General features: G+C 49.5%; 2 protein-coding genes across 4 annotated transcripts in view; both read left to right on the top strand.

The window, feature by feature from the left end:
* Positions 1–5,153, top strand: part of HIPK1 (homeodomain interacting protein kinase 1) — a 36,213-nt gene extending 31,060 nt beyond the window's left edge. For all 3 annotated transcript variants that reach the window (XM_073319635.2, XM_073319634.2, XM_073319636.2), the window contains one exon: positions 495–5,153. In XM_073319635.2, coding sequence (XP_073175736.1) covers positions 495–980 — 486 coding nt within the window. In that variant the 3' untranslated portion in view covers positions 981–5,153. The remainder of the gene's footprint in view (positions 1–494) is intronic.
* A 6,887-nt stretch (positions 5,154–12,040) lies between these two features.
* OLFML3 (olfactomedin like 3) lies at positions 12,041–16,695 on the top strand. Its single transcript, XM_073320086.2, has 3 exons — positions 12,041–12,241; positions 12,840–13,125; positions 14,877–16,695. The coding sequence occupies exons 1-3, from the start codon at positions 12,134–12,136 to the stop codon at positions 15,659–15,661; spliced, it is 1,179 nt and encodes a 392-aa protein (XP_073176187.1). The 5' UTR covers positions 12,041–12,133; the 3' UTR covers positions 15,662–16,695.
* Positions 16,696–26,447: the final 9,752 nt, after the last annotated feature.

Below are 26,447 nucleotides of genomic sequence, written 5' to 3'. Positions count from 1 at the left end.
TGGCCTTGCTTCAGCTGGTGCCCCTAGCTCTCGTGTTTGATTTAAGCTCAGATCTTCTGAACACAACAGAGCAGTGCCAGGCACCTCCAGCCAGGCTTCTCTGGCCCCATGTACACATAGCCTCCACTCTGCCTTCGTCAGCTGCACCGAAGGTGACTGCTGTGCAACCAGCCCTGCCTGCTGGATCCAGAACTCGAGCAGCCTCCCTGCGTCTGCCCAGGCACGGCCAGATGGGAGCCTTGGCCATGGCACCGGAAGGGCTGCGGTTCCACCTCTGCCCCCGGTAACTGTCCCACTTATCTCTGTAATCAGTGAGAACTGCCCTTCCTCAGGCTGCCAGTCTCCTGGCACCTGCAGCAGAGCGTTATGAGCCCTGCTTCATGAGTGCTTGAACGGCCCCAGTGCAGGGCCCGCCAATAGCTGGCTTTCCTCCCCCCACAGCAGGCGTCACATAGGGGGTGCCCACTCACTTCACTGATTTTTCTCCTTTGCAGAACCAGCCGACACCAGTGTTGGCCTCGCAGGAGAGAAGTGGAAATCCAGCTCCACGCAGGCAGCAAGCATATGTGGCTCCCCTCCCATCAGCTATTTCTCAGGCTCCCTACACATTCCAGCATGGCAGCCCAGCTCATCCCCACCTGGCAGCAGCTACAGCGAGCACACATCTTCCCAGCCAGCCCCACATGTACACCTATGCTCCGAGCACCGCTACAACACTGGGCTCCACAAATTCTCTCGCTCATCTCTTCTCCCCTCAGGGCTCTTCCAGGCACACCACCTATGCTGCCCACCCTAGCACACTTGTCCACCAGGTACCAGTGAGTGTTGGGCCCAGCTTGCTGACTTCTGCCAATGTCCCACCTGCCCAGTACCAACATCAGTTTGCTACTCAGTCCTATATTGGTGCTTCCCGAGGATCTGCTATTTATGCTGGATACCCGCTGAGCCCAACGAAGATCAACCAGTACTCATACTTGTAGTTCGGGGGCTGCCCTTGATGGGTAGGGTTTGCAGTAATTGCAGCCCACTTTGGGGAGAGCTGGGTTCTGCTACAGGCCTGGAGAGTCAAAGGAGGTTTTCAGGTGTTGACTCTACTCTCGTAGTCTCCTCTAAGTCTGGATGTACCATGTTTGACAATGTCTCTGCTTGGGGAATTCAGTCGCTAACTGGGCAGCATCTGTTGGTACCAGTACAAGCGTCATTGATTAAGATTTTAAACTTTTACTTAATTTTTATAGATGCTTTTAAAAAGGTCACAGTCCAATTTATTTAAAGCTATTCTGATGTTATGGTAATTGGAGGAGAAAAGACAAATGACAAAGACTTTAAAGACAAATGCTGATTTTTTTAACTCATAATTTAAACAGATTAGCAGATTATATTTTAGCAGCTTGCACAAATCCGAATTGCCACTAAAAATATAATGCACATTTATTTCAGTAAGTTGCTAGAGCAGATTTCAAACTTCAACTTAATATTTTAAAGTTTGTTCTATAATTCATTTTCTCACTAGTAGATTACTGTTTCTGCAAAAGCAATTACATCTCTATTTGTCACTGTCAACATTTTTTGTTTACTTTCCTGCTTTGTTTAAGGGTATGATAGAGGCAGCTATCTTGTACTAGCAACCTAATATTCAAAAATCCATTTAAACCATGAAATCTTTATTTTATTGTCTTGTAAAGTCTGAATAGCCATAATGCAGCTGGATTTTTATCATTGCAGAAGCTATTAAATTAAGTTTTTCAGTTATATGCAAAATCTCCCTGTATAACAAAATGACTGCTTTGCCAAAATGCTGTATTCTTCCGCTGAAAATTGATAGTGCTGTGTTGCTCTTTTGAGTTTGGTTTCTTTGGAGTATTAGACACTGGCCCTACAATGGAGCTGGATTCCTTTCACAGCAGCACAGGGCTTTTCTTTATTTTATTTTCTTTATCTTTTTCCTTGCATGATTTATTTAGGAGGGAGCTGAACAATCTGAAATACAGTGAAATAATGACATGTACAGCTTTTTATACTCCGGTGAGCCTCTCCTCCTGGGTATGCTAGCGACCAGCTTTAAAGCGCTCTTATTAAGACTTGCATACAGTAAGTGCATGTAGGAATTGGGGGTGGGGGGAGGGAATCCAGATTTTAAAATTTATTACTGAATTTAAAACTATTTTAGAAGTTTTGTAATGGTGGTGTTTTAATATTTTACATAAAATGAAATATGTACATATTGATTAGAGGGAAAAAATATAACAAGCAAAACTTCCTGCTAACCCCAAATGTTCTGTCTTTGTAATCAAAATGTGTAGTGATTATACTTGAACTCTGTACTTAGTGTTTGTCTAAATCTTAAACGTTCCTGGGGATGAAATTGATGTATCCTTTGTATTTAAACCAAAATGATACGTCAGAATGTATGTGAATTAATGCAATCATTAGAGCTCATCACTGTAGCACTGAGAGAGAGAAAGTAGAACCTCATGAGAGAAAAGGATACCTTCTGATTTGTTTTGCACAGGTATGTGTGATGAAGAGTTGTTTGATGTGTCCCCTTATTGTAGTGCCTTAAATGATGTAGTGTGAATAGAGTTTACAGTGAGCTTGCCTTATGAGGGACCAGCAAGCCCCCATCGAATTGAAGCAATTCACTAAGCTTATCATAGCAAGAATAGCAGGATGTTGCATAGATGCATTGTTCTCAGTTTTAATGCTAACATAAAAGGCTACATTTTTGTTTGGAGTGAAGCGATGTTTCCTTAAGCTTTCCTTGAAATGGCACATATACTGTTAGATGTCTGTCGGTGCATTTCGAATAGGGTAGTGCTGGGAATGCATTGGAATATTTAGTCTGATATTGCAGAAGTGATGAAGTATGTTTAATCCCTTTATTAGATTAGAGTGTGATGTTACCTTCCCCTGTGTTACTAGCAGACGTTTCTTGTAAGATATTGCTAGCTTGGTGACAGAATATTTATACCAAAGAGAGCCTGCTGTAAAGCACATAACATAATACCATTAAAAAAAATTATATTTCACCTGCTAATGTGGAACTGTTGGGAAGGTTTATTAACTATAGCACTAGTGTTATGAGGAATACTCCATTTGGGTAACCCACGTGGTTTTGAAACTACACTTTGTTTCCTTGGGCCTGTCGAACTAGGAATTATTGCGTGACTTTCGGTACCGAGATAAGCATCTTGGCCCAGTGGATAACGAACTGACTTGAGTAGTGGTTTACTGCAGCAATAAGAGGTTTTTGCAGCCTTGACCCCAGTTCTGTCCAAGTTGAAAATAGTCTAGTTCTACGACTGGTGCATGACATGACAGTGTCCAGAGGGGCAGAAATTCAGTTCTGAAGTTCCACATTACTGGGATAGGAAGGTCTAGGCTGGTCTGAAATTGATCAGCTGTAAGAGGTTTGGTGTCGCTTTCATAGTAAGGACTTTGGAACTGGATGGGAGCAATTAGCAACATCACTAACCAGAAGTGATCACCTAGTGTACTTTCCATCACAGCACTCCTCAAAATGTGGGGATAACTGAGCAATCCCTACACTTCCCATCACTGGTGGTGCCGATGCTCTGTGTTGCTGTAACATTGTCCAACTGTTTCTCACTTAGTGCCAATCACTTCCTTATTTTGTCCACATTGTGGCTTGTGTTTAGTACTTCCCCTCGAGACAGATACCTCTTGGATACAGAGTTGTGCCTTTCCTTCACAAGGCAAACAAACTCCACCATCCGCATTACATGAAAACTTTTCACCCAATTTCAGAGAGTAAAGTGTTTCCTGGCAAGTTCTTAAGAAGAGAACAATAACCAAGGCCTCTAACAAAATGAACTAATCAACTGGGGAAAAGCCTTTGTTTAAAAAGAAACTAAACAAACCAGCACCTCTTACATAGTTTAAACAAAAAAAAACCTGCCAAATTTATCTACTAAGAACATTCTCATCTCCTCCACTGATTCAGACATCCCTCAGCACTGGAAAAAGGAGGATCAGATGGGACCTGCATAAACGAGATGTCACATACGAACAGCTAGGGTACATCCAACTTAAATTGTGATACGCACCATTTAAAACCCCCACAGGGCAAGATTCTGATCTCATCGCTGGATTTACAGTGGTGTAACGTCAAAATGTGGCCCACAGTGTGTGTTGCCCCATCAAGTGTACACTAAAGAGTCAATTCTGAGGAGGTGCAGCCTTTATCCCAGTGCATTCCAGCCCATGCGGCCCCAGTGAAGCATTAACAACTGTCACCGCTGGTTTGCATAGTGTGTAACCAGACATGCTATTTATGAACATACATTTGTCCTTTCCTTAAACTATGAGCAATTAGCTGGAATTTGGGATTCACCTTTTGAATTCTAGATAACTCCTCCCAACTAGATTCATTCTTGTGATTCATAAGCTGTGTTTAATGTGAGTTGTTCCTTTTCTCTGACTTGCATTCACAGCTGTGATTCCCTACTGCAGAAGTAACTTCAGAGCTTTTCTGCTTAGCACCTAGTTGACTGATGCAGTAATTTACCTCTGATTCAGCAATTTTTTTTTTTTAAAAAGTATGTGGAACTAAATTGCTTCTAAATGACAGGATTGGCACAGCCCTGCTTTCTCTTTTATTTAAACTTATGAATGGTGCCGCATGTCTACATGGTTGTTTGTTCGTTGCTAAACTTTATTATAATGTGTGATTTCAGATTCAGCTTGAAATATATCTATCTCACTACATGTAGCAGTACATTATATGTAATGTTAGTATTTCTGCTTGAATCCTTGATATTGCAATGGAATTCCTACTTTATTAAATGTATTTGATATGCTAGTTACTGTGTGAAATTTAACTTTCTTTTATGGTTGTGCTCTTCCTTTTTAAAGCCGCTAGATACAGGTAGTTTCTGACATTTACTGATCTATGTTTGTATTGCCGATGTACTTAGGGGGTATGTAAAAATCATTTTAACAAAAGAAATATAGATATTTAAAAATTTAATACTAACTATATGGGAAAAGGGTCCATTGTGAAAACACAGTTTATCTTTGGATTCAGTGTTTGTCTTTGGTTTTACAAAGTAGCTTGTATTTTAAGTATTTTCTACATAATATGGTAAAAAATGTAGAACAATTGCAATGCATCAATAAAAGGGTTAATTTTCTGTTCTCTATTCACTTGGCCGTTTCTGAGACTATCTAGGATAAATGCAGAGCCCTGCCCCTTTTCAGACAGCTGTAGCTGCCAGCTGCACCCTCTATCTGACCAAGCAAGGCTCATTGCTCAGTTCTGTGTTCTACATGTCCAGCAGTGAGCAGCAAAACACCCTCGCTAGTAAGCACAGCTGGGGCCTCTCCCAAACTGCTTACAGGATTAGATGTTAAAAAACGAGCTCTTGCTAGCTCAGAGCTGATGGTATGGGTCCAAGCCCAGGGTGTTGTGTAACTCTTGGGAAGTGCTCTGGTATCCTTGGCCAAAATTTTCACAGCTAGGATGGTGTGCTAGGATGCAAGTTGGGTGGCTGGCTGGCTGCATCCCAGTCATGCTACATATGTAACTATGTGTGAAGGCTTTGGGCTCCCTTGGCATGGAGGCACCTTGGGCTTGATTTTCAGAGTTCCTGAGCAGCTGCACTTCCAGCTGCAGTCCATGGGAGCTGCAGGCACTTGGCACCTCTGAAAAATCTAGCACTCTGAGTATGAGTGAACAACCACATGAGAAGGGAGAAGCCAGCATTTCCCTTGAGCTGTGACATTCTGGTTGCTGCTGCCATGGACCACAGCAGTGATTAACCTGATATCCTGCAAGCTCACTGAAGTCAATGGTGCTGCTTTGGTGGCATAGCCCACAATAAGCTGAAGTCACTGGGAAAGCCTTTATTTTAAACCCAGAAGAGGATTCCTTAGTAGGTCTGTGTAACAAAGCCCCTGGTGGGTCATCTGAGGACTAAACCCAGGACCTCTTGATGTAGACAGCTGAGTGCTCCCCAGAGAGCTGCCTGCATAGTGCAGCAAAGAGGAGAGACCGACGAATAAATCATCAGAGAGCACATGACAAGACTCCACTTTGATTATTGGGCTTCCAAGGTGAGTATTTTGGGGACATCATTCTGCTATTGCAAAAGCTTTTAAAGGAACAGCTGTTTTCAAATTGTTCAATAGAACAGTGGCAATTATGAAACATACCTCCCTTCTCGTCCCCCAAGTCCTCTGGCTGTTCCTACCACCTTGATCCTGGCTTTTCCCAGAGGAGCAAAGTGTGCACACTCATGTTAGTCCACATTTTACCATGTAATTTGCAGCCTGACTGGGGTGATAACAGTTCTGGGCAGGTTGTGTGTTTTATAAGTGCCTCACATGATCTCTCACTGACCTGTCTGTCCATCATTCACACAGGGTTACATTTTCATATTCTGTTTGCTCTGAGGAATATTTTCTAGTTAGAATCATAGAAATGTTGGGCTGGAAGGGCCCTTGAGTGGTTATCACATCATCCAGCTCCTGCACTGTGGCAGCAGCAAGTCAGAGAGAGAGAGACACGCACGCACACACCCCGGACAGGTGTTTGTCCAACCTGTTCTTAAACACCCCCAATGACGGTGATTCGACAGCTTCCCTTAGGAACTTATTCCTGAGCTTAACCACCCGTGCAGTTAGAAGTATTTCCTAATATCGAACCTAAATCGTCCTTGCTGCAGATTAAGCCTATTACTACTTCTCCCATCTTCAGTGATATGGAGAACAATTGATCACCGTTCTCTTTATCATAGCCCTTAACATATTTGAAGACTTATCAGACTTCTTTTCTGAAGACTAAACATACCCAGGTTTCAGCCTTTCCTCATAGGTCAGGTTTTTAAACTTTATCACTTTTTTTGCTCTCCTCTGGACTCTCCCAGTTTGTCCACATCTTTCTTAAAGCATGGCATCCAGTCCTCCAGCTAAGGCCCCACAAGAATGAGTGGAGACGGACAATTAACTCCCATGTCTTATATGTGACACTCCTGTTAACACACCCCAGAATATTAGCCTTTTACACAACTACATCACCTTGATACTCATATTTGTGATCCACTCTAACCCCCAGAGCTGTACCACCTAGCCAGTTATTCCCCATTTTGTAGTTAGGAAGGAAAACTCAAATGCATAAGTGAAGTACTTTGCACTTGTCTCTATTGAAGTCAGACCAATTCTCTGATTTGTCAGGATCATTTTGAATTCTAATCCTGTCCTCCAGAGTGCTTGTAACCCCTCTTGACTTGGTGTCATCTGCAAATTTTATAAGCACTCTCTCCATTCCATCATTCACGTCATAATGAAAATATTGAATAGTGGGAGACCCAGGACTGACCCCTGCCAGACCCCGCTCGCTATGCTGTCCCATTGATAACTACTTTGGCTTTTCAACCAGTTGTGCACCCACCTTATAGACATTTCATCTAATCACATTTCCCTAGTTTGCCTATCAGGATATATCACAACTGCTGCTTTCCCCCCATCCACTACGCCAGGAACCCTGTCAAAGCAGGAAATTGGGTTGGTTGGTTCTTGACAAATCCCTGCTGACTGTTCCTTATAACCCCCATTATCCTCCAGGTGCTGACAAACCGATTGTTTAATCATTTGTTCCAGTAGCTTTCTGGGTATCAAAGTTTGGCTGTCTGGGCTATAATTCCCTGGTTGTCTTTGTTCTCCTTTTTAAAGATAGTGCTATGTTTGCCCTTAGCCAGTCCTCTGGAACCTTACTTGTCCTCCAGGAGTTCTTGAAGGTATTTACTAGATAATGAAAGGTGATCTGTGTGCATTCATGAATACACAGAGAGTGGGTACAAAAATTAGAAACAGCAGCAAGCTCCTTAGTGACTAGTTAGGCTCCCTCTTCGGGAGAGCCCCCATATCCTCCCTGCACGGACTTCTCTGCAGAGAAACAAGTGAAGAGATGAACCCTGCACTATGTCCAACAATTCAAACATCTCAGTCTCCAGGGCCATGCACCTTGTGCCATCGTTTACACAGTCCCAAGTGAGTGGCATTTGGCTGTAAAATATCCAGTCAGCTTGTTGCATGCCCACGTTGCCCAGGAGTGAGGCACTGGACTCATAATCCAGCCCAAAGAAGGGGGAGAGCAAATCCTAGATTCAGGCACCCTCTTGCTACAAATGTTTTGCCCTGGACGTTTCAAAATACGGCTGACTGTAGGCCTCCACACATTCTGGAGTCTGATTTGTGTCTTGGGTGAGGCTCTGGGTAGAGACACTAGATGGTGCAATAAACCTTTGGATACAGAGCGAGCTAAGAGCCCAAGCTGCAGAAAATGGGGCTGTATTGTTGACACAGATGAGACCCGGGTCTAATTCCGGTGCTTTAAATAGCAGCAGAGCCCTGGGAAGACATGGATTTTCTGCACTGGGTGAGCTTGCCACTGCACCTGGGGTCTGTTAACCAGAGGCAGTTTTATGTTACAAACCTTATTATAATCATCCCCCTCCCCACCCCATACAGGGTTTTTGATAGGGAGTAAAAACAAACTAATGGATGCAAAGGACACCAGAGTGGTTGTGCAACACCACAGGGCTACTTCTGTCACCCTGGCCAATCCTAGTACAGCCCAGAGCGTGTCTCAGGTGTGACTTTTCCATCCCACCCCTGCCTGGACAGGGGATCACACTCCAGAGGGAGAGACAGTACTTTCCATTACAGCAGCTCTCCTGGTGTCCACATGTAGACAGCATGGACCTTAAGGCCTTCAGGGCAGGGATGGTAAGAAGCAGATGGGTGGGGGAGAAGCCAGGATGCCACTGTAAGCAGAGTTGAGTAAAATCTTTTTGGTGGACAGTAAATTCACCCAAAAAATCCATTTTTGGGAGCACTGAAACTGTGGCACTTGGGTCAAATTCAGGGATTAGTTTAAGCTAGAACCCTGCCCTGAGCCCAGTGTGGAAATGGCCATGCAGTTTGTGGGTCCCCAATGGCTGGGTTTGTTTTTCATTTCAATGAGAAGAAAGGTCAAGGCTGGTTTGAAATTAACCAATTTTTTTTCCTCTTTGGTCACCAAACCAAACAATTGGTGCCTCAGTTCCAGCTGCCAGTGGGCAGATGTGGGTCCGAGGGTTGCTCGGCCGGAGAGGGCAGCGATCAGTTCAGCGACAGCATGAGCAGCAAGCCAAGCGGGGTGCTGCAGGCTGGCGCAGTTGGCAGAGCAGGGAAGTGGGGTGGTCAGCCTGGCTTTGACTCCAACAGAACGGCTAAAGGCCAAGGTTGTGCACCAGAGGAGCTTAGCTTCTCTTGTCTTGCAGTGCAATGGGGCCAGGACAGGCGTGTGGCTCTGTCCTGGGGCTGGGTGTCTGCTCACTCTGTGTCACAGGCTGCATGGGGCCCAGCAGCATGGCTGCACATAGATTAATCAGCCAGGGGCACCTTGCCACAGCAATGCCCTAAGCTCTGTTTTTCTCTGTGAATCTCACCCTACCCCAGCCCCACTCCTGAAGGAGGAGGATCCTGGGAACTACAGGCCAGTCAGCCTCACCTCAGTCCCTGGAAAAATCATGGAGCAGGTCCTCAAAGAATCAATCCTGAAGCACTTGCATGAGAGGAAAGTGATCAGGAACAGCCAGCATGGATTCACCAAGGGAAGGTCATGCCTGACTAATCTAATTGCCTTTTATGATGAGATTACTGGTTCTGTGGATGAAGGGAAAGCAGTGGATGTATTGTTTCTTGACTTTAGCAAAGCTTTTGACACGGTCTCCCACAGTATTCTTGTCAGCAAGTTAAGGAAGTATGGGCTGGATGAATGCACTATAAGGTGGGTAGAAAGCTGGCTAGATTGTCGGACTCAACGGGTAGTGATCAATGGCTCCATGTCTAGTTGGCAGCCGGTATCAAGTGGAGTGCCCCAAGGGTCGGTCCTGGGGCCGGTTTTGTTCAATATCTTCATAAATGTTCTGGAGGATGGTGTGGATTGCACTCTCAGCAAATTTGCGGATGATACTAAACTGGGAGGAGTGGTAGATACGCTGGAGGGGAGGGATAGGATACAGAAGGACCTAGACAAATTGGAGGATTGGGCCAAAAGAAATCTGATGAGGTTCAATAAGGATAAGTGCAGGGTCCTGCACTTAGGACGGAAGAACCCAATGCACAGCTACAGACTAGGGACCGAATGGCTAGGCAGCAGTTCTGCGGAAAAGGACCTAGGGGTGACAGTGGACGAGAAGCTGGATATGAGTCAGCAGTGTGCCCTTGTTGCCAAGAAGGCCAATGGCATTTTGGGATGTATAAGTAGGGGCATAGCGAGCAGATCGAGGGATGTGATCGTTCCCCTCTATTCGACATTGGTGAGGCCTCATCTGGAGTACTGTGTCCAGTTTTGGGCCCCACACTACAAGAAGGATGTGGATAAATTGGAGAGAGTCCAGCGAAGGGCAACAAAAATGATTAGGGGTCTGGAACCTAGGGAGGTGGTAGAATCTCCTTCCTTAGAGGTTTTTAAGGTCAGGCTTGACAAAGCCCTGGCTGGGATGATTTAACTGGGAATTGGTCCTGCTTCGAGCAGGGGGTTGGACTAGATGACCTTCTGGGGTCCCTTCCAACCCTGATATTCTATGATTCTATGATTCCTCTTCCCTCAGCTATGGAGTACAGCACACAGCGTCCTCATGCTCTTCATTCACTAGTTGTGCTCAGGCAGGCCCCGGTGGGACTCCTGGCCCCCTTCGTGGCCCATGCTAAGGCCACTGGGCACTGAGTGTGGGGAAAGCCAGAAAGCTCCAAGGCTCCATCTGCCAGGTATCCCAGCGGGAGCAGAGCAGTGTGGGGCTGAGTCCTGGAGCTCTGCAGAAGGCTCCCACCATTTGTTCTTTGCCAAGTGCCAATATTATAATTACTGTCAATAGCCCCTGGCTGTGACGGTAACCAGCACGCCCCGCCGGCGCAGTGTGTCTTGGGGAACCACCACACCCCATCCTAGCGCTGAGGCTTGGCTCTAGATCAGATACTATTAGTGTTCCCTTTGGGCCAATGTTCAGTGTGCTGGCGGCAGGCTCAGGCTGGGATGTTGCAGAGATGGGGTCGCTGGCTGAGGTGCCCTGTGGCCGTCATCCCTGCGAAGCTGACACTCTGGTGCCAAGGGCTGGTCAGTAACAAGCCAGCTTTTCCCTGCAAGCAGCATCTTAGCAGGCCTGGCTCTGTTTCCTTTGGAGTAGGTCCTGCACAGCCCCCTGCCTGCCACTGACACACCTGGTTTTGCTTAACTCCCCTCAGAGCGCAGGGGCCAGGAATTCCAGTGACAGAGGTTAGCCCCTGAAAGGAAACATCCCACCCCTCCTGCAAAGACTATGTGAGTGTTTCATCCACCGCTAGCTGTTGTGGACCCTCTAGCTGTGCTGAGGGGCAGGGAGGGGGCTGGGGTCACAGCTTCACACAGAACACGGTCCCCAGCTTACAAGAGAAGTACCTGGCCCTGTGCCCAGCTCTGCTGCTGACCTGCTCTACAATCTTGGCCAAGTCACGTCTCCGCTGCGTCCCTCGGTTTCCCCTCCCACCCTTTGTCTATTCAGACTTTGTCTATCCAGGAGTTAGTGACTCAGCCAAGGCCGCCCAGCAAGGCTCTGTGGTAAGGATTGCGCTCCATCTTAAGGCACACAGGTGTGGAACCAGGCACACATGTGCCATGCCTAGACAGACTGAGCCCCATCCCAGCATAGCAAGGGGAGACCAACAAGAGCCCTGGGGAGATGGGAAGAGCTAAAATCAGCAGCTAACCTGCACATTGCATAAACTAAGTAATGACTGTAACTTGGGCTGAGCCCTCTGGAGCCTGCCTCCCACCCTCCTGAGAAGCCAGACAGCACCAATGCTTGGGAAAACCAAATGGGACAGGGGTGTAGTCTTTTGTTTCTATCCCTGGCTCCCAGACCACGAAGGGGTTAAGGCGCTTGGAGCTGTTTTCCTTTGGCACCAAGCAGCCCCTCTTCTGAGCCATCTGGATTTAATAAAGGCCAGCGAATGAAGCAGCGTTCCGCCCCCAGGAACCGTCCAAACATTCCAAAGCCGTGAGCTGGAGCCCATCTCCGAGCGTGGCACTGAGCGCGCCGGCTCTCATCCACCCTGCTAGGCAGAGCAGCGCTGCCTTCCCAGGCCAGCCATGGCCCCAAGGCTCGGCCTCCTCCTTGCCCTGCTCCTGGCGGGGGCCATCAGTGCTCAGCAGCAGCAGTTCATGGAGTACATGGAGAGGAGATTTGGCGCCTTGGAGGTAAGCGCAAGTCTCTGCATCTCCCCTCCTTGCTGTAGGGGAGCAGGGCCAGGCCTGGCTCAGGCATTTCCCCAACCTGCCGCGTTCACAGCGTGGTTCTCTGCTCAGTCAATGCTGTTTTACCTGAGCTTAAAGCAAAGCTAACACTGGCTGTGGGGGGCGGCTGGGTGAAAGGGCCCCATCCCACAGTGCTGTGAGCAAAGAGGAGGCGGGTGGGAGAGAGGAGCCGGAAGGACACGTGCTGAGTGCAAGGGCTGAGATGAGTGTAGGAGCAGGAGCCACGTGTGTGGGTGGCCGGCTAGGGGACTGCAGGAGAGCTGGGGCCAGCGGGTGTCTCCAAACTGCCCTCCAGCCATTACTGTTCAGAGCAGGATAGGGGCTGTTGTTCCAGGGTGTCGTGGACAGGGCTGAGGGTAACGCGAAGCCAGGCACGCGCCATCAGGCATGCGAACAGTGCTGCCAGTCACTGCATGACCCATGAGAATGGCAGTCACAGGCCCAGACGGCCAGGGTAAGGGAGAGGGCTGCCCCCTGTACACTCTGCACTAGCCCCCTCAAGGCAATAGGGGCTCCAGCACCTCGCCCTTCCACCCCCCAGGAAAGGATCTCCCAGTGGCATGATCAGAGCAGCCGCTACTCCACCGAGCTACGCGAATTCAAGAACCAGGTGATCACAATGCTGGAGAACATGGAGAAGGAGCAGGACAGGCTGCGCACAGAGGTGGAGAATACGGCAGTGCGGGTGGACCGGCTGGAGCGCGAGGTGGACTACCTAGAGACGCAGAACCCCGCTCCTCCCTGTGTGGAGGTGGATGAGAAGCTGATGGAGAACCAGGTCTCCACAGCCAAGAAGAGGAAGAACGAGAAGTATGATAAGCTGACAGGTGAGGGCAGGCGTCTCCCCCAGCCAGCAACATGCCCCTCAGGCGGTGCCTAGACGCTCCCACAGGGAGCTGCTGAGGAGTGTTTGTGTAGGTACAGAGCCACTGGCTGGAGTACTGTCCTGCCCACCCCTCCCCAGGCAAAATTTTCCCCCGGACGGATCTGTTGGCCCACTGGCTCTGTGGATAGTCCCTGGGCTGAGATCTGTGTGCAGGTCGGACTCTGCTGTGTGTCACATCATGTCTCGGTGCCTCAGCTCCCCATCTGCGCAATGAGGTCACTAGACCCCCTGTAGACTGTCCACATGCGGGGCAGGGGTTGTCTCCTAGGATCCACACTGCCTAGCACAATGGGGTCTTGAGCTCAGCTGTCACTGAATGCAAGATTAGCCTAAGCCTGCTCCATGCTCTCCTTGTGCTCTCCATTGACTCCTGCCGCGTGCTAGTGAGGGGCTCGCCCAGTCCTGTGGCCAGTTCTGCGGCAGCTCCCTTCATCTCCTGACACACTCATGCTCCGTGGTCTTCCCCTGCCCTCCATCCCTGGGCATGCAGCACTCTAGGGACCATGGAGCTGCCCTGCCCCCAGGAGTCCTGCACTGTTGCATGCAGGGACTGAAAGGGATCTATAGAGATTTACAACATGAGTCCAAACAGTTCCCTGAGCATCAGAATTGAGGTGCCTGCCAGAGCAGGGAAAGCACACCCAGCTGCCCGAACAAATCAGTGCCTGCTTCCCGGCAGCACTGGAATGGCTAAAGGGATGGGGAAGTTTGGTTCAGGCTCCTTCATAAACAAAGAGGCTTGGGCCACAGTTTTCAAAAATGGTCTGTTTTGATGCTTTGCTTGAGCCTCTTGGAGATTGCCGGTAGCATAGCTCTTGGAGGCAGGCCGGGTGCTGAGTCCCTGGCAAAGCCAGCCCCAGGGGGAGCAGCAGGCTGAGCACTTCAGACAATTTGGCCTGGTTAGGGACCTACGAAGTGGCCGATGCTGCTTGGTGACTCCAGCCAGGCTCCAAATACAAGGCAGGAAAAAACAGCAGGTTTGACTCTGGAAGTTGTGGCCATAGTAAGGTCGCTGCTGTCCCTCAGGATCCAGCAGCTTGACGCAGATCTGCCTGAGGTAGACAGCTCGAGGGACTCAGTACGTTACCCACAGGGCCCTTCCTGCTGAGTTCCCTCATGGTTGGTTCTCATGGCCTGGGGGAAGCTGGGAAACCAACTTCCAGAGGCAAATCCAGAGTCTGGGAAATGCAGGAAAACCTTCCTGTTTGACAAACACCTTTTTCCCTCACACCTGAGACCCCCTAAAACCAAGCCCTCCCCGATCCTGAGCGGAGCGCTACCCCCAAGCAGAGAGAGAGCCAGGAGCTCCAGGGAGACCACTGCACAACTGCTGTGGATTTTCTGTGGAAGGTGCCCACATACAACTGTGCTAGGCAAAAGTACCAAACCCTGAGGCAGCAAGCTAGGAAATGAAGAGTAATTTGTATTTGCAGGGCTCAGGTCAGGGGCTGACCTCAGTGCACCTGTAGGTGTCACTGAGGAGGACTCAGATTTCCTGCCATAAGGACTCAGAAGTAAAGCCCTCCCTAAATATTCTCTGCTAAAGACCCCCCCTTTCTTCTCCCAAGTGCTTCTCCCTCTGGGGGGGTCCCCAGCCCCTGTGCTGAGGTGCCCAGGGAGGGTGTGAAGGCACTTGGGGCTCTGGCTGGCTGCTGGGGGCTGGTTCTCACGGGCTCTCCTGCCCCCTCACAGATTGCAGTGACACCATCTCCCAGGTGAAAGCCATGAAGATCCTGAAGAAATTTGGCAGCAGTGCTGGGCTGTGGACCAAGGACCCCGTGGGGAGCTCGGAGAAGATCTATGTCTTCGATGGCTCCAGCAATGATACGGTCTATGTGTTCCCCAGGATGAGGGAGTTTACGCTGTTTTCTGCCACGCGGAAGGCAGCCCGCATCAAGCTGCCCTACCGCTGGGTGGGCACCGGGCACCTGGTGTATGGGGGGCATCTCTACTACATCCGGCAGCAGGGCACCTTCCAGGTCATCAAGTTCAGCTTGGCCAATAAGACCATTGTGGACAGTTCCGTGTTCCCAGTCGAGGAGCAGGTACCTGTCTTTGGTCTCTCCGCCTTCAACTACATCGACATAGCAGCTGATGAGGAAGGGCTATGGGCCATCTATGCCACCAGGGAGAATGAGAAGAACATCTGCCTGGCCAAGCTGGACCCTGTCTCCCTGGACACAGAGCAGATGTGGGATACACCATGCCCCCGAGAGAACGCTGAGAGTGCCTTTGTCATCTGCGGGGCACTCTATGTGGTGTATAACACGAGGCTGCCCAGCCGCTCCCGCGTGCAGTGCGTCTTTGATGTCAGTGGCACCATGACACCTGAGGATGCTGCCTTGGTGTACTTCCCCAAGCGCTATGGGTCTCACTCCAGCATGAAGTACAACCCCAAGGAGCGGCAGATCTACGCCTGGGACGATGGCTACCAGATCATCTACAGGATGGAGATGAAGAAGAAACTGGAGATCTGAGAGGGACCGACCTGGCCCTGCACCTCGCTCTGCCACCCTGACTCACGCTGAGCGGTGCCTGGCCTGTGCAGTCCACAAGTGCCCAGCCTGCCTCAGGGTGGCAGAGCCAGCTCCTCAGAGCTAACGCAAGGGCCACACGCCCACCACTGCTCCTGTCTCTCCGTGACTGTGAATGGTGCTGCAGCTCCCCGGCCAGCCCTGCCTCTTGACTGACACTCCCCAGCTCACTGCAGCAGGGCCCCATGGCACCAGCCATGGGATCCCCTGGGCTGCTCACCGGGCAGTAAGGGGGCAGCCACAGGCCGGCAGCATGAGCTCCAGGGATATCGGGAGCCGTTACTTTGTTGAGCATCAACTCACAGCATCAGGAAGTTTGGGGTTATTTAACAGGGTCTAAAATAAAAAGCTTCAAGGAGCCGTCACCAGCAGGTGGGGTTGGCTGGAGCCCTCAGAGAGGGAGCTGTGTGTGGGGCCTCCCTGAGTGAAGCAGCTCCCGCTTGGCCTGCCGTGGTGCACTCCTAGTGCAGAAGGGCCTTTCTCTCTGTTGGGGGAAGCTTCAGCAGCCTGAACATCACGCTGAAGTTTTTCTGGAGCTCTCACAGCTATCAGTGATGTGTGACCTAGGGCGGTGCTTGCCATGCTCTGCCCCTGACTCCGTGTGAACAGCCACCTCCTGTTTGATTTTAGATAAATTCATCCAGCTACAGGCTGCTGACCTAGATCCACCTCGGTGTGCCTAAAGACTTTGCACTGAGCATGCTATGGCTTGATTCCTGCTAAGATACTGTTGTGCCCCCTTGAAACACACGTCAACCTACTTTCTTCCCCTTTTGTATTGACTAGCTTGTCTCCCACCAACGCTGTCGCTGCACTTTGAGTACACTAATATCCACCCGCACATCCCCCACCCCCGAGAAAGGTTTTGTAATGGGAATGCGGTGCGGGGAATGCTGTTAGAGCCAAAGCACAAACCCCAGCTCCTCAGGATGAAGGCAGCCAAAGAAACTCTATGTAATAAAGGATTTTCCACTCTCTTATTCTTGCCCTGCTCTCTTCCCTCCCCACCCACCTGTGAGATTCCAGCCCACCCTGGCCTTGATCCATGACTGATCTTTAGCAAAGTTAATCGTTGCTCACACACATGGTGGGCTAAAGCAAAGGCCCAGACGTGTCAGGACATGCTGGCAGGGGGGATCTCTTGTGTGGCTGCACAGCTGGTCCAGAAATGGAGAATTAATTTATTCCTTCTGCAGCATGCCTGGCTCCTATAGCTGCTGGTGTGGAGCAGGTTACAAAGTGAGGCTGCCACGCATCCCAACACTGTCTTAGCTTTATCATTACTATTACTACTAGGGAGAAGCACAAAAGAACAGCACACGCATGTAGGAACAAAAATCAGACAGGCTAGGCATAAAATGAGTGACACCCAGCAAGGGACATAAAAGGCAATAGGAAGAGGTTCTATAAATACATGAGGCACAAGAGGAAGATGAAGGCAAGTGTACATCCACCACTTAGCACTAATAACAGATGACATCAAGAAAGCTGAGGTGTTTAATGCCTGTTTTGCTTCAGTCCTCCCTAAATAGGTCAATTGTAACCAGAGACTTAACACCATTAATGTAACAGCCAGGGGCAAGGAGTGCTAGAGAAGACAGGGAAAGAACAGCTCAAAGAACAGTTAGATACGTTACTTGTATTCAAGTTGGCAGGCAGGTAGTCAAGGGGCTAGGAGGGTCTGACATTCCCACCCTGAGGGCCTGTGCTGGACGTGTGAGAACACTGCCACCCATGGGTCCCTCGCCCCCTCTCTCAGCCTTAGTTCCTGCTGCCAGGCCAGGAGGCTGGGGCAGATGCCCACTTCCGGCTGTCTGTGTTACTGTGGGCCCTGGCTGGTGCCCTCCAACGCCTGCAGAGTCACAACGCACCCCGGCCGGCTCCAGGATGGGACTAGGGTTCGGTGCCTCAGTCACACAGCTACGCACAGCCCATGGTGTCGCCTGGCAGAGCATGGCCCATACGGAATAGGACTGCCCATGGGGTACAGCTACCATTCCTTGATGCGTTAGTCCCCCCAAGGTAACACAGACCTCGCCAGACGTGAAGACAAAGCAAAGCCTTTGTCACAGGAGGTTGAGACCACATGGCTGATCTGCGGTGCCATTCCCCTAGGGCCATCATCCTTGAAGAGTCCTACACCGTACAAACCCGCCCCTCTAAAATGCCACCACCTCCGTGTGGAGGGCAGCAGCCAGAGCGCCAACAACACCCAGCATGGGGGTGAGGGGGAATTAAGCCAAGGCCATGGGGCAGAGCCCTGAGGATGCTAGGAGAAGTCAGGGGATCTGTGATGTCCATGCCTCTCTTTGACCAGGGCTCATTCAGCAAAGCACCTCCCCTAGGAAATTGGACCTTGGTCTCCGGGAAGGGGAAGGGCTGTGGCTTTGGGTGTCTAAGGACTGCAGCCAACGAGGCATCCTGAGCACATTCAGGAACAGCCAGGCTCTTACATCTTCTGGCTGGGTTCCTGCCAGCCCCGCAAGCCAGTAACAACCTACTCTGGCCATATTGCAGTGCGAGAAACAAACTCCCCGCGAAGACCAGAGCAGAGACTCAAAAAGCAACATGGTCTTAATCTTAATTGGGCTGCTGGCTGGAGCAACAGCTTCAAAGCAAGGCCATGAAGAACATCTTGTTTTTGAAAGACATCTCCTTGGTGGGCCCAGAGCCAAACTGCCTGTACGGAGGGGAGGGAGGGAGGTTCAGCTAATGGCCGGTGAACTGTACGTGGGGAAGAGGCAAATAGCTGCCTGCAGCTGAAGGAGGCAGGAGGGCTCCTGGTCAGTATTCCAGCCAGGGAATCACAGGAGTGATGGGGGTGTGATCAGAGCGAGAATTACATCACTCTGATGAAAAACAGATCTTCTGAAAAACATTGGTAGACTTAGCACAAATGTGCCACAACACATTCATGCCCCATCCCCCCTTTCTTTTACTGGCAATAACTAACTATAAGGCATTTCAGGAGCTGGCTGTGCAGTGTTTGGGCAAACGGCCATGGGTGCCACGTGGGACAACAGGGGATTTTGGATAGGATGGGGAGGACACCAGACCTTTCTGGACTGGATGCTAGCTTCTATTTTTGAAGCTTCACAGTGGTCAGACCACTACTGTTGTGCAACTCCAAAATGACCATGAAATCATTGATTGAGTCCCACTCCGAGTAAAGAAACCTTTGCAGCTGAGATTCAAGGGCCATGGAGGGAGCCTGCCTGCAGCAAGCAAAGGGGGCAGTCCCGAGAGGGCTTGAGCAGCAGCCAGCTCTGCATCGTGGGCACTGTACAGGCAGAGCAGCTCTCTGCTCTGAGAAGCTTACAATCCCTGTTAGATTCAGGCAAGCACAGGAGCAGCCAGCCACAGATGGGAGGGAGGGGTTCGGTGCAGTGCTCAACAGGTTTTTAGCTCATGAGTGCTTCAGGCCAGGGGGTGTCTTCACCACCCAGCACCATGGGGCCCTGACCCTATTGGGGACTTTGGGTGCAAGTGTCACACAAAAGACACCCTAGCATGGAGCGGCCTGCAGTGAGTTGCCCAGAGTGTGCACAAGGAGAGGGCATCTGACAACACCAGGGCCTCGACCCCGTAACAGCTGAGAGTTCAGAAATGACGGCTTCAGCGCTGGGCCTTCTCCAGCAACTAGTGACCAGTTGGGGGAACCAAGGGAAAGGAGGGTTTGCTGCACTGGGTGGCTTCATTGCACCAGGACGCACAAACGTATCAAGCAGCCATGTAGCAGCCTGGCTTGCATGCTGGGGTGGAAAGGACGCACTGAGCGTTGCAGGGTCCTGATGTTCCCTTCACTATCCTGGTCTCTCCTGAATGGAAAAGCAGGACATCACTACCTTATAGGGCAGAGCCAGAATGGCGACACAGCCAAGCAGCTTGGCAGACGGGAGAGGACAAACGGATAGTTGTGGGCAGAATGGGGGTGTTGCGCACAGGGGATGCTGCATGTGGAGCTGGCATCTGAAGGGGTATGGGAAGAGTGGTACCGGGGGGAGGGGGAACTACATGGTGTGGGGGGCACTGTGGCCTAGCAGTTGTTGGAGCAGGGGACTGAGTCGAACCTGGCTTCTCTCTGGGCTCTGCCGCCCACTTGCTGTGTGATGTTTGGCTATTCAGTCATTTTTACCTTCTCTACTGGGTATTTCTCTCCTCTCCAGCCTTCAGGGGAGACCTCACCAAGACAACCCAGCTAACAGGTTTTGCCTAATTAGCCATGTGCACTAGTTCCTCCAGTCAGCGGCTGAGAAACAGAATTAACTTGAGCAAATCCATTTAGCTGGGGTTCCTCTAATAGCAGAACTTAACATAAAAGGATTTACAAAAAGGTTAGGGATTTTGCAAACTGAGCAAGTTACTTCCTGGGTTCTCAGCCAGGGGATGTGACCCTCCCTTTCTTCATGGCTAGATGGGGTAGGCTCCCACAACTGCTTGCTGTACCATGGGGCCACAATATGGCAAATGTGAACCCCCCTGCGCATTTAGCCATTCAAGCCATTCACCTGCTCCTTTATCCCTTCAAGAGACCTCACCAGCAATTCAACAGTCACCTTAACACTTGTCCACTTTATACATTAAATATTGGTTGGTTGTATAAAGTAGGGTTAAAATACATGTTGTGAAAAGTTCAACTCATGTTGTGACTCAAGCAGAGAAATTATCCAAGTGTGAAGGGCTGTGTGAACTGTCAATTTAATTTACTGGCCCCTTTTCCAGATCAGTAGCTTTACAGTAACAGGAATAACAAGGAGTCCAGTGGCACCTTAAAGATTGATAGATTTATTTGGGCATAACCTTTCGTGGGTAAAAAAACACTTCTTCAGATGCATGGAGTGAATAAATATATTGGCGTTTGAAGCCAATGTATGTGCCAATATATTTATGCCTGTATCTGTAATTTTCACTCCATGCATCTGAATAAGTGGGGTTTTTTCCCCATGAAAACTTATGCCCAAAGAAATCTGTTAGTCTTTAAGGTGCCACCAAGACTCCTTGTTGTTTTTGTGGATACAGACTAACACGGCTACCCCTCTGCTACTTAGTAACAGGAATGTAATTTTTAAGAAACTGCATAGTTGTAAATAATTAGGAGGATTGATTTCTCCAGCTGGAGCTAAATAGGTGGATTTAGTATAGTTCTACACCGACAAACATTATCTCACCCCAAATCTAGAAATGACCAGGGCACACCAGCTCCCACTTTTATAAACTAGGTGAACAAAATGTCTCTCATCTAGGGTGAATGTAACCTGTGCAGAGGCCTGCACAGTACTTAAGCACCACTTATCTCCCACCTGTACCTGTTTGACGTTTGCTTTATTTGAGCAGTAATTTTGCAGGGAGAAGCCACGTTCTCCTCAGCAAACCATGGATGGATTAATTGGAAAGTCTGTGAATGTCACCAGGGTGTAGGTGTTGTGGCTTCCCCTAGTGGTGAACTGGACAGACAAGTTATCAGAATAAAAGGTGCAGGGGGACCCTTTTATTCTGTCAAGCCTGTTCCGGAATGCCAGGCTGGACACCAGAGAGGCCATCAGCAGGAAGTGACATGTGCAAAGGTAGGAAAAGGCTGAGGGCAGGAGCCTGCTAGAGCCCGTGTGTCTCTGGGGCTGGTACAGGAAGAGTTGTCTCAGCAGTCTCATCAGCACTGTTCAAAGGTTCCTTTTCTCCATGAGCTCCTGACGCTGGGTACCACAGGGTTTTGTGATTCAGCAGAGAAAGGACGCAAGAGCCAATGGCTGCCTTTCTGCATGATGCTTTGCCCAGACATGAATTATTGGTCTCCATACAGGGTAAGCGGGTGAAACTGAGGAGCCCGTGGAATACAGTAGGTCAGACTAGGTGATGGGTGGGACTTGCGATCTAGTGGCTCCTTCTGGCCTTAAACTCTCTGACTCCACAAACTGCCTCCTCACAGGTGAGCTGGACCCTTACTGTAGAAAGTTCCATGGGCCTGAGGAGCAGAGCTCTCATCTCTTGCAGCTTGCCTCTCTGCCAGGGGAACACGGAAACCCAGGGGGATTTTCCACCTGTCCTGTTCTTTGCCGGGGCTTAGAGATATCGGACAGATTTGTTTATATTTCAGCTCTGTTAGAGAGCAGCAGCAGGATGGGAAAGGAAATAAAACTGTCATGTCCCTAGCCCAAGCAGAACTTCCTGTAGCAGAGACGAGTCCAAGGATATGTCTCCACTGCAGCTGGGCATGAGCCTCCGCACCCAGACAGACAGACTTGGATTAGTGGGGCGTGCCCTAGAAACAGCAGGGAGGACATTGGCAGAGGCTCCGGCTTGCCACCCGAGTTCGGACCCCCAAGGCAGGATGGCTCTGAGCTTGGGTGGCGAGCCCCTGCCTCCACTGCAGCTCAGTGTCCACACAGCTATTTTCAGCACGTCTGCCCGGAATAACTCCCAGCTTTAGTTTGGACGTACCCCAAGAGCCTCACGAAATTTACTAGAATTCTTACCATGCAAGTCTGAATTTTCCTGGGGAGCACCTAGATGCTGATGATGGTGAAGATCCATCCATCCATTGAAGGGTTCTCCAGCACTCATCTCCAGTTTCTTTGAGAGTGTGGCTTTAACAAGGGACATGTTCCTACAACGCTCACTCCCTGTTCCCATTGGGCTGCTGTATGGAGCCTCTACACCTCCTCTCCCTTCCCATTCTCACACTTCCACAGGCAGCTAGCGAGCTCCCTGCCCCATGGCCCTGCAGCTCCTTCTATCCACCCCTGGTGCCTCACAGCATTTTGCAGTTTCATTCAAGGAAAGAAATATTTTGCAAACAATGCACTGCTGGAAGGGTTCTGTCTGTGCAAAGCCCTATTGAGGTTACAATCCACTATGGCCATATGCACAGAGATATCAGAGGCGATAAACAAGTGATGTTCTCCTGTCTTCAAGCATTGGCTTAGCATGTGTGGTAACTCAATGTAGCTACTTAAAAACCTGAGCGATGTCCTTGTTCCCAAGGCTCCTGCCAGTTGCAGTCAGTGCAATCTATCCTCGATAGTGGGGGAGGCTCCTGCACATCCCTATGTGCAATTTTAAAATGGGCAGAAGGTACAAAGAATAAAACGCATCATTGTAATATGCCTGAAATCTCTCCAGGTACCGTACCCGTCCCATTGCCAACCGAGCAGAACAAGTACCCTAAATAGCTGCATGGTGCTGTGAAACTGCAGAAAATGTGTTGGGGAAATTGCTGAAACCCACCGGTTTCTAAAAGAAAAATCTGTTTAAAACAAGCATCTGACAAAAGCACAGGGTGAGGCGTGGAAGCCAGGGCTGTGGTTGGCTTTCTCTCACGTGCACCAACTCTCTGCTCTCAGAAAGTAACCTCCCTCCACAAAGGAAAGAAGCCTGGGCTTTTCTGGCCATGTCCCCTCTGAAATTAACCAGGCCAAAGGACCCCCCTAAAGCCCGTTCCATGCCAGCCAATCGGTGCCTCCCGGCTCCATGGCTGCCATGGGTTTGAGAAGCCAGCAGAATAAATGGGAGGGGCTGCTCACTAGAGCCCTCCCAATGTGCAGACCTATCCTGCCACTTTTTACTGGTGCCTGTTTTCTCCCGAGAGCAGCTCCACTGACCTTGAGGCACTTGCCCCATGTCCCCCTTCCTGTTTGGCAGGGGGTTTGATCAGGGTTAGACTAAGCTTGGCACAAGTCTGGGGAGTGCTGCTCAGCTACATCATGAGAGAGGAATTGTTATAATTTGGTTAACAACACTGAAATAAGGCCAGGAAAAGTGCGAATCTCTCATAGATCAGGATAGAGGCAAGAGTCTCATGAAGAGCATCTGAACCCTTCCCAGGCTAAGAAAGGGGCTGCTCTCATTTCCATGATACAAAACCCAAATCAAACCCCTTAGCACCAGAAAGCGTGTATGTCCCCTTAACTCTCCAGGGGGCACACTGCCAAGGAACTTGTGAAATTCTTGCTGGTTTCAAAGTGAAGCGACGAGAGAGTTGTGCCGCTGGACTGCACTGGGGGGAGCCTACAGGAGCAACCTTTGGTCTCCCAGTCCTAGTCTTCTAATCCCAAAGGAACCCGTGGTGGTGAGATCACTCAGAGACACCCACCAGAAGTCCAGGGGCAGGGGGTCTCTCTATCCTGCCACAGCACCTACAGGCCCAACCTGAGAGCAGGGCTCCCTAGTGCTGGGTGCTGCGCACACAGTGGAAAGCCAAGGCAGACAAAGGTTAGGACAAGGGAAGTATTATCATTATCAAAATGGGGAAGAGATGGCCAGCCCTCTGTGGAGATAGAGGTAGTTAGGGACTATTTAGAAAAGCTGGACGTGCACAAGTCCATGGGGCCGGACGAGTTGCATCCGAGAGTGCTGAAGGAATTGGCGGCTGTGATTGCAGAGCCATTGGCCATTATCTTTGAAAACTCGTGGCGAACCGGGGAAGTCCCGGATGACTGGAAAAAGGCTAATGTAGTGCCACATCTTTAAAAAAGGGAAGAAGGAGGATCCTGGGAACTACAGGCCAGTCAGCCTCACCTCAGTCCCTGGAAAAATCATGGAGCAGGTCCTCAAAGAATCAATCCTGAAGCACTTGCATGAGAGGAAAGTGATCAGGAACAGCCAGCATGGATTCACCAAGGGAAGGTCATGCCTGACTAATCTAATCGCCTTTTATGAGGAGATTACTGGTTCTGTGGATGAAGGGAAAGCAGTGGATGTATTGTTTCTTGACTTTAGCAAAGCTTTTGACACGGTCTCCCACAGTATTCTTGTCAGCAAGTTAAGGAAGTATGGGCTGGATGAATGCACTATAAGGTGGGTAGAAAGCTGGCTAGATTGTCGGGCTCAACGGGTAGTGATCAATGGCTCCATGTCTAGTTGGCAGCCGGTATCAAGTGGAGTGCCCCAAGGGTCAGTCCTGGGGCCGGTTTTGTTCAATATCTTCATAAATGATCTGGAGGATGGTGTGGATTGCACTCTCAGCAAATTTGCGGATGATACTAAACTGGGAGGAGTGGTAGATACGCTGGAGGGGAGGGATAGGATACAGAAGGACCTAGACAAATTGGAGGATTGGGCCAAAAGAAATCTGATGAGGTTCAATAAGGATAAGTGCAGGGTCCTGCACTTAGGACGGAAGAACCCAATGCACAGCTACAGACTAGGGACCGAATGGCTAGGCAGCAGTTCTGCGGAAAAGGACCTAGGGGTGACAGTGGACGAGAAGCTGGATATGAGTCAGCAGTGTGCCCTTGTTGCCAAGAAGGCCAATGGCATTTTGGGATGTATAAGTAGGGGCATAGCGAGCAGATCGAGGGATGTGATCGTTCCCCTCTATTCGACATTGGTGAGGCCTCATCTGGACTACTGTGTCCAGTTTTGGGCCCCACACTACAAGAAGGATGTGGATAAATTGGAGAGAGTCCAGCGAAGAGCAACAAAAATGATTAGGGGTCTGGAACACATGACTTATGAGGAGAGGCTGAGGGAGCTGGGATTGTTTAGCCTGCAGAAGAGAAGAATGAGGGGGGATTTGATAGCTGCTTTCAACTACCTGAAAGGGGGTTCCAAAGAGGATGGCTCTAGACTGTTCTCAATGGTAGCAGATGACAGAACGAGGAGTAATGGTCTCAAGTTGCAGTGGGGGAGGTTTAGATTGGATATTAGGAAAAACTTTTTCACTAAGAGGGTGGTGAAACACTGGAATGCGTTACCTAGGGAGGTGGTGGAATCTCCTTCCTTAGAAGTTTTTAAGGTCAGGCTTGACAAAGCCCTGGCTGGGATGATTTAACTGGGAATTGGTCTTGCTTCGAGCAGGGGGTTGGACTAGATGACCTTCTGGGGTCCCTTCCAACCCTGATATTCTATGATTCTATGATTCTATGATCATCATCTCCATTTGACAGCTGGAGACCTGAGACCCAGAGAGATCAAGTGACTAGCCCAGGGCCACGCAGGAAGTTTGTGACAGAGCCAGGAACTGAATCCATATCTCCTAGTCCAGCCCCTTCACCACCCAATCACCCTTCTTCCTGACACAGAGCAGTTTCTGATGCAGCGGGGTCCACAGCCCTAAACGCTGTAACTCATACTGATGCTGCATGGTTCTCTGCACAGATGAATTCCATGTCTGCATTCCCTTCCCACACCAAAGGCTGGTAGATGACCTGAGCCAATTTCATATGTTACTTGTACTCTGTGTGAGCTCCACTCCTGGTATCTTTTGAGAAAGGGGTCAGTAATAATGGCTAATGTAGGCTTGGCTCGACAAGAGTAACTGGACATGGGTGAAGCCTTATTTTTTGGATTAAAGAGGTGAATGGATCAGCAGGGAACAGATTGTCTGTACTAGCTAAGAGAAGGGGGAACACTCAGGGAACAACTTACAATAGACAAGATAACAATGCATAAAACAAGCCTAAAACATAAAATAAGGTAAAAAACATGTTGTGCATAAACAGTGAGTACACAGAGCATGCCATGCAGAAATTGCTTCCTACAAAGTAACCAAGCCAATTCCAGAATGTGCAATGCAATGTATAGTTAATGTAATGTGTAAATGTACATAAAATAAGGTTTGCTGTGTAACTTTGGATGTGTGGTATGAGCTATACCCACTCCCAACGCTTGAGTGTAATCAGCACTGCATACCTTCGCTGTCTCCCAAATAAAATCATCTGAATGACAGAACCAAAGTCAAAGAAAGTTCTTAAAAAAACAAAGTAAAAAAAGGTTTCACCCTCCCATCCCCCAC

Source organism: Lepidochelys kempii, chromosome 21 (assembly GCF_965140285.1).
Source record: "Lepidochelys kempii isolate rLepKem1 chromosome 21, rLepKem1.hap1, whole genome shotgun sequence".
NCBI lineage: Eukaryota > Metazoa > Chordata > Testudines > Cheloniidae > Lepidochelys > Lepidochelys kempii.
The sequence above is the reverse complement of the archived record's forward strand: the minus strand, read 5'-3'. Positions and strand labels throughout refer to the sequence as shown.

Excerpts from the sequence above, each read along its gene's own strand:
- OLFML3 (XM_073320086.2), top strand. The coding sequence starts at position 12,134 with ATGGCCCCAAGGCTCGGCCTCCTCCTTGCCCTGCTCCTGGCGGGGGCC. Across the intron at positions 12,242-12,839 it reads GGAGATTTGGCGCCTTGGAG|GAAAGGATCTCCCAGTGGCA; the intron begins GTAAGCGCAAGT and ends TCCACCCCCCAG. Across the intron at positions 13,126-14,876 it reads GAAGTATGATAAGCTGACAG|ATTGCAGTGACACCATCTCC; the intron begins GTGAGGGCAGGC and ends GCCCCCTCACAG.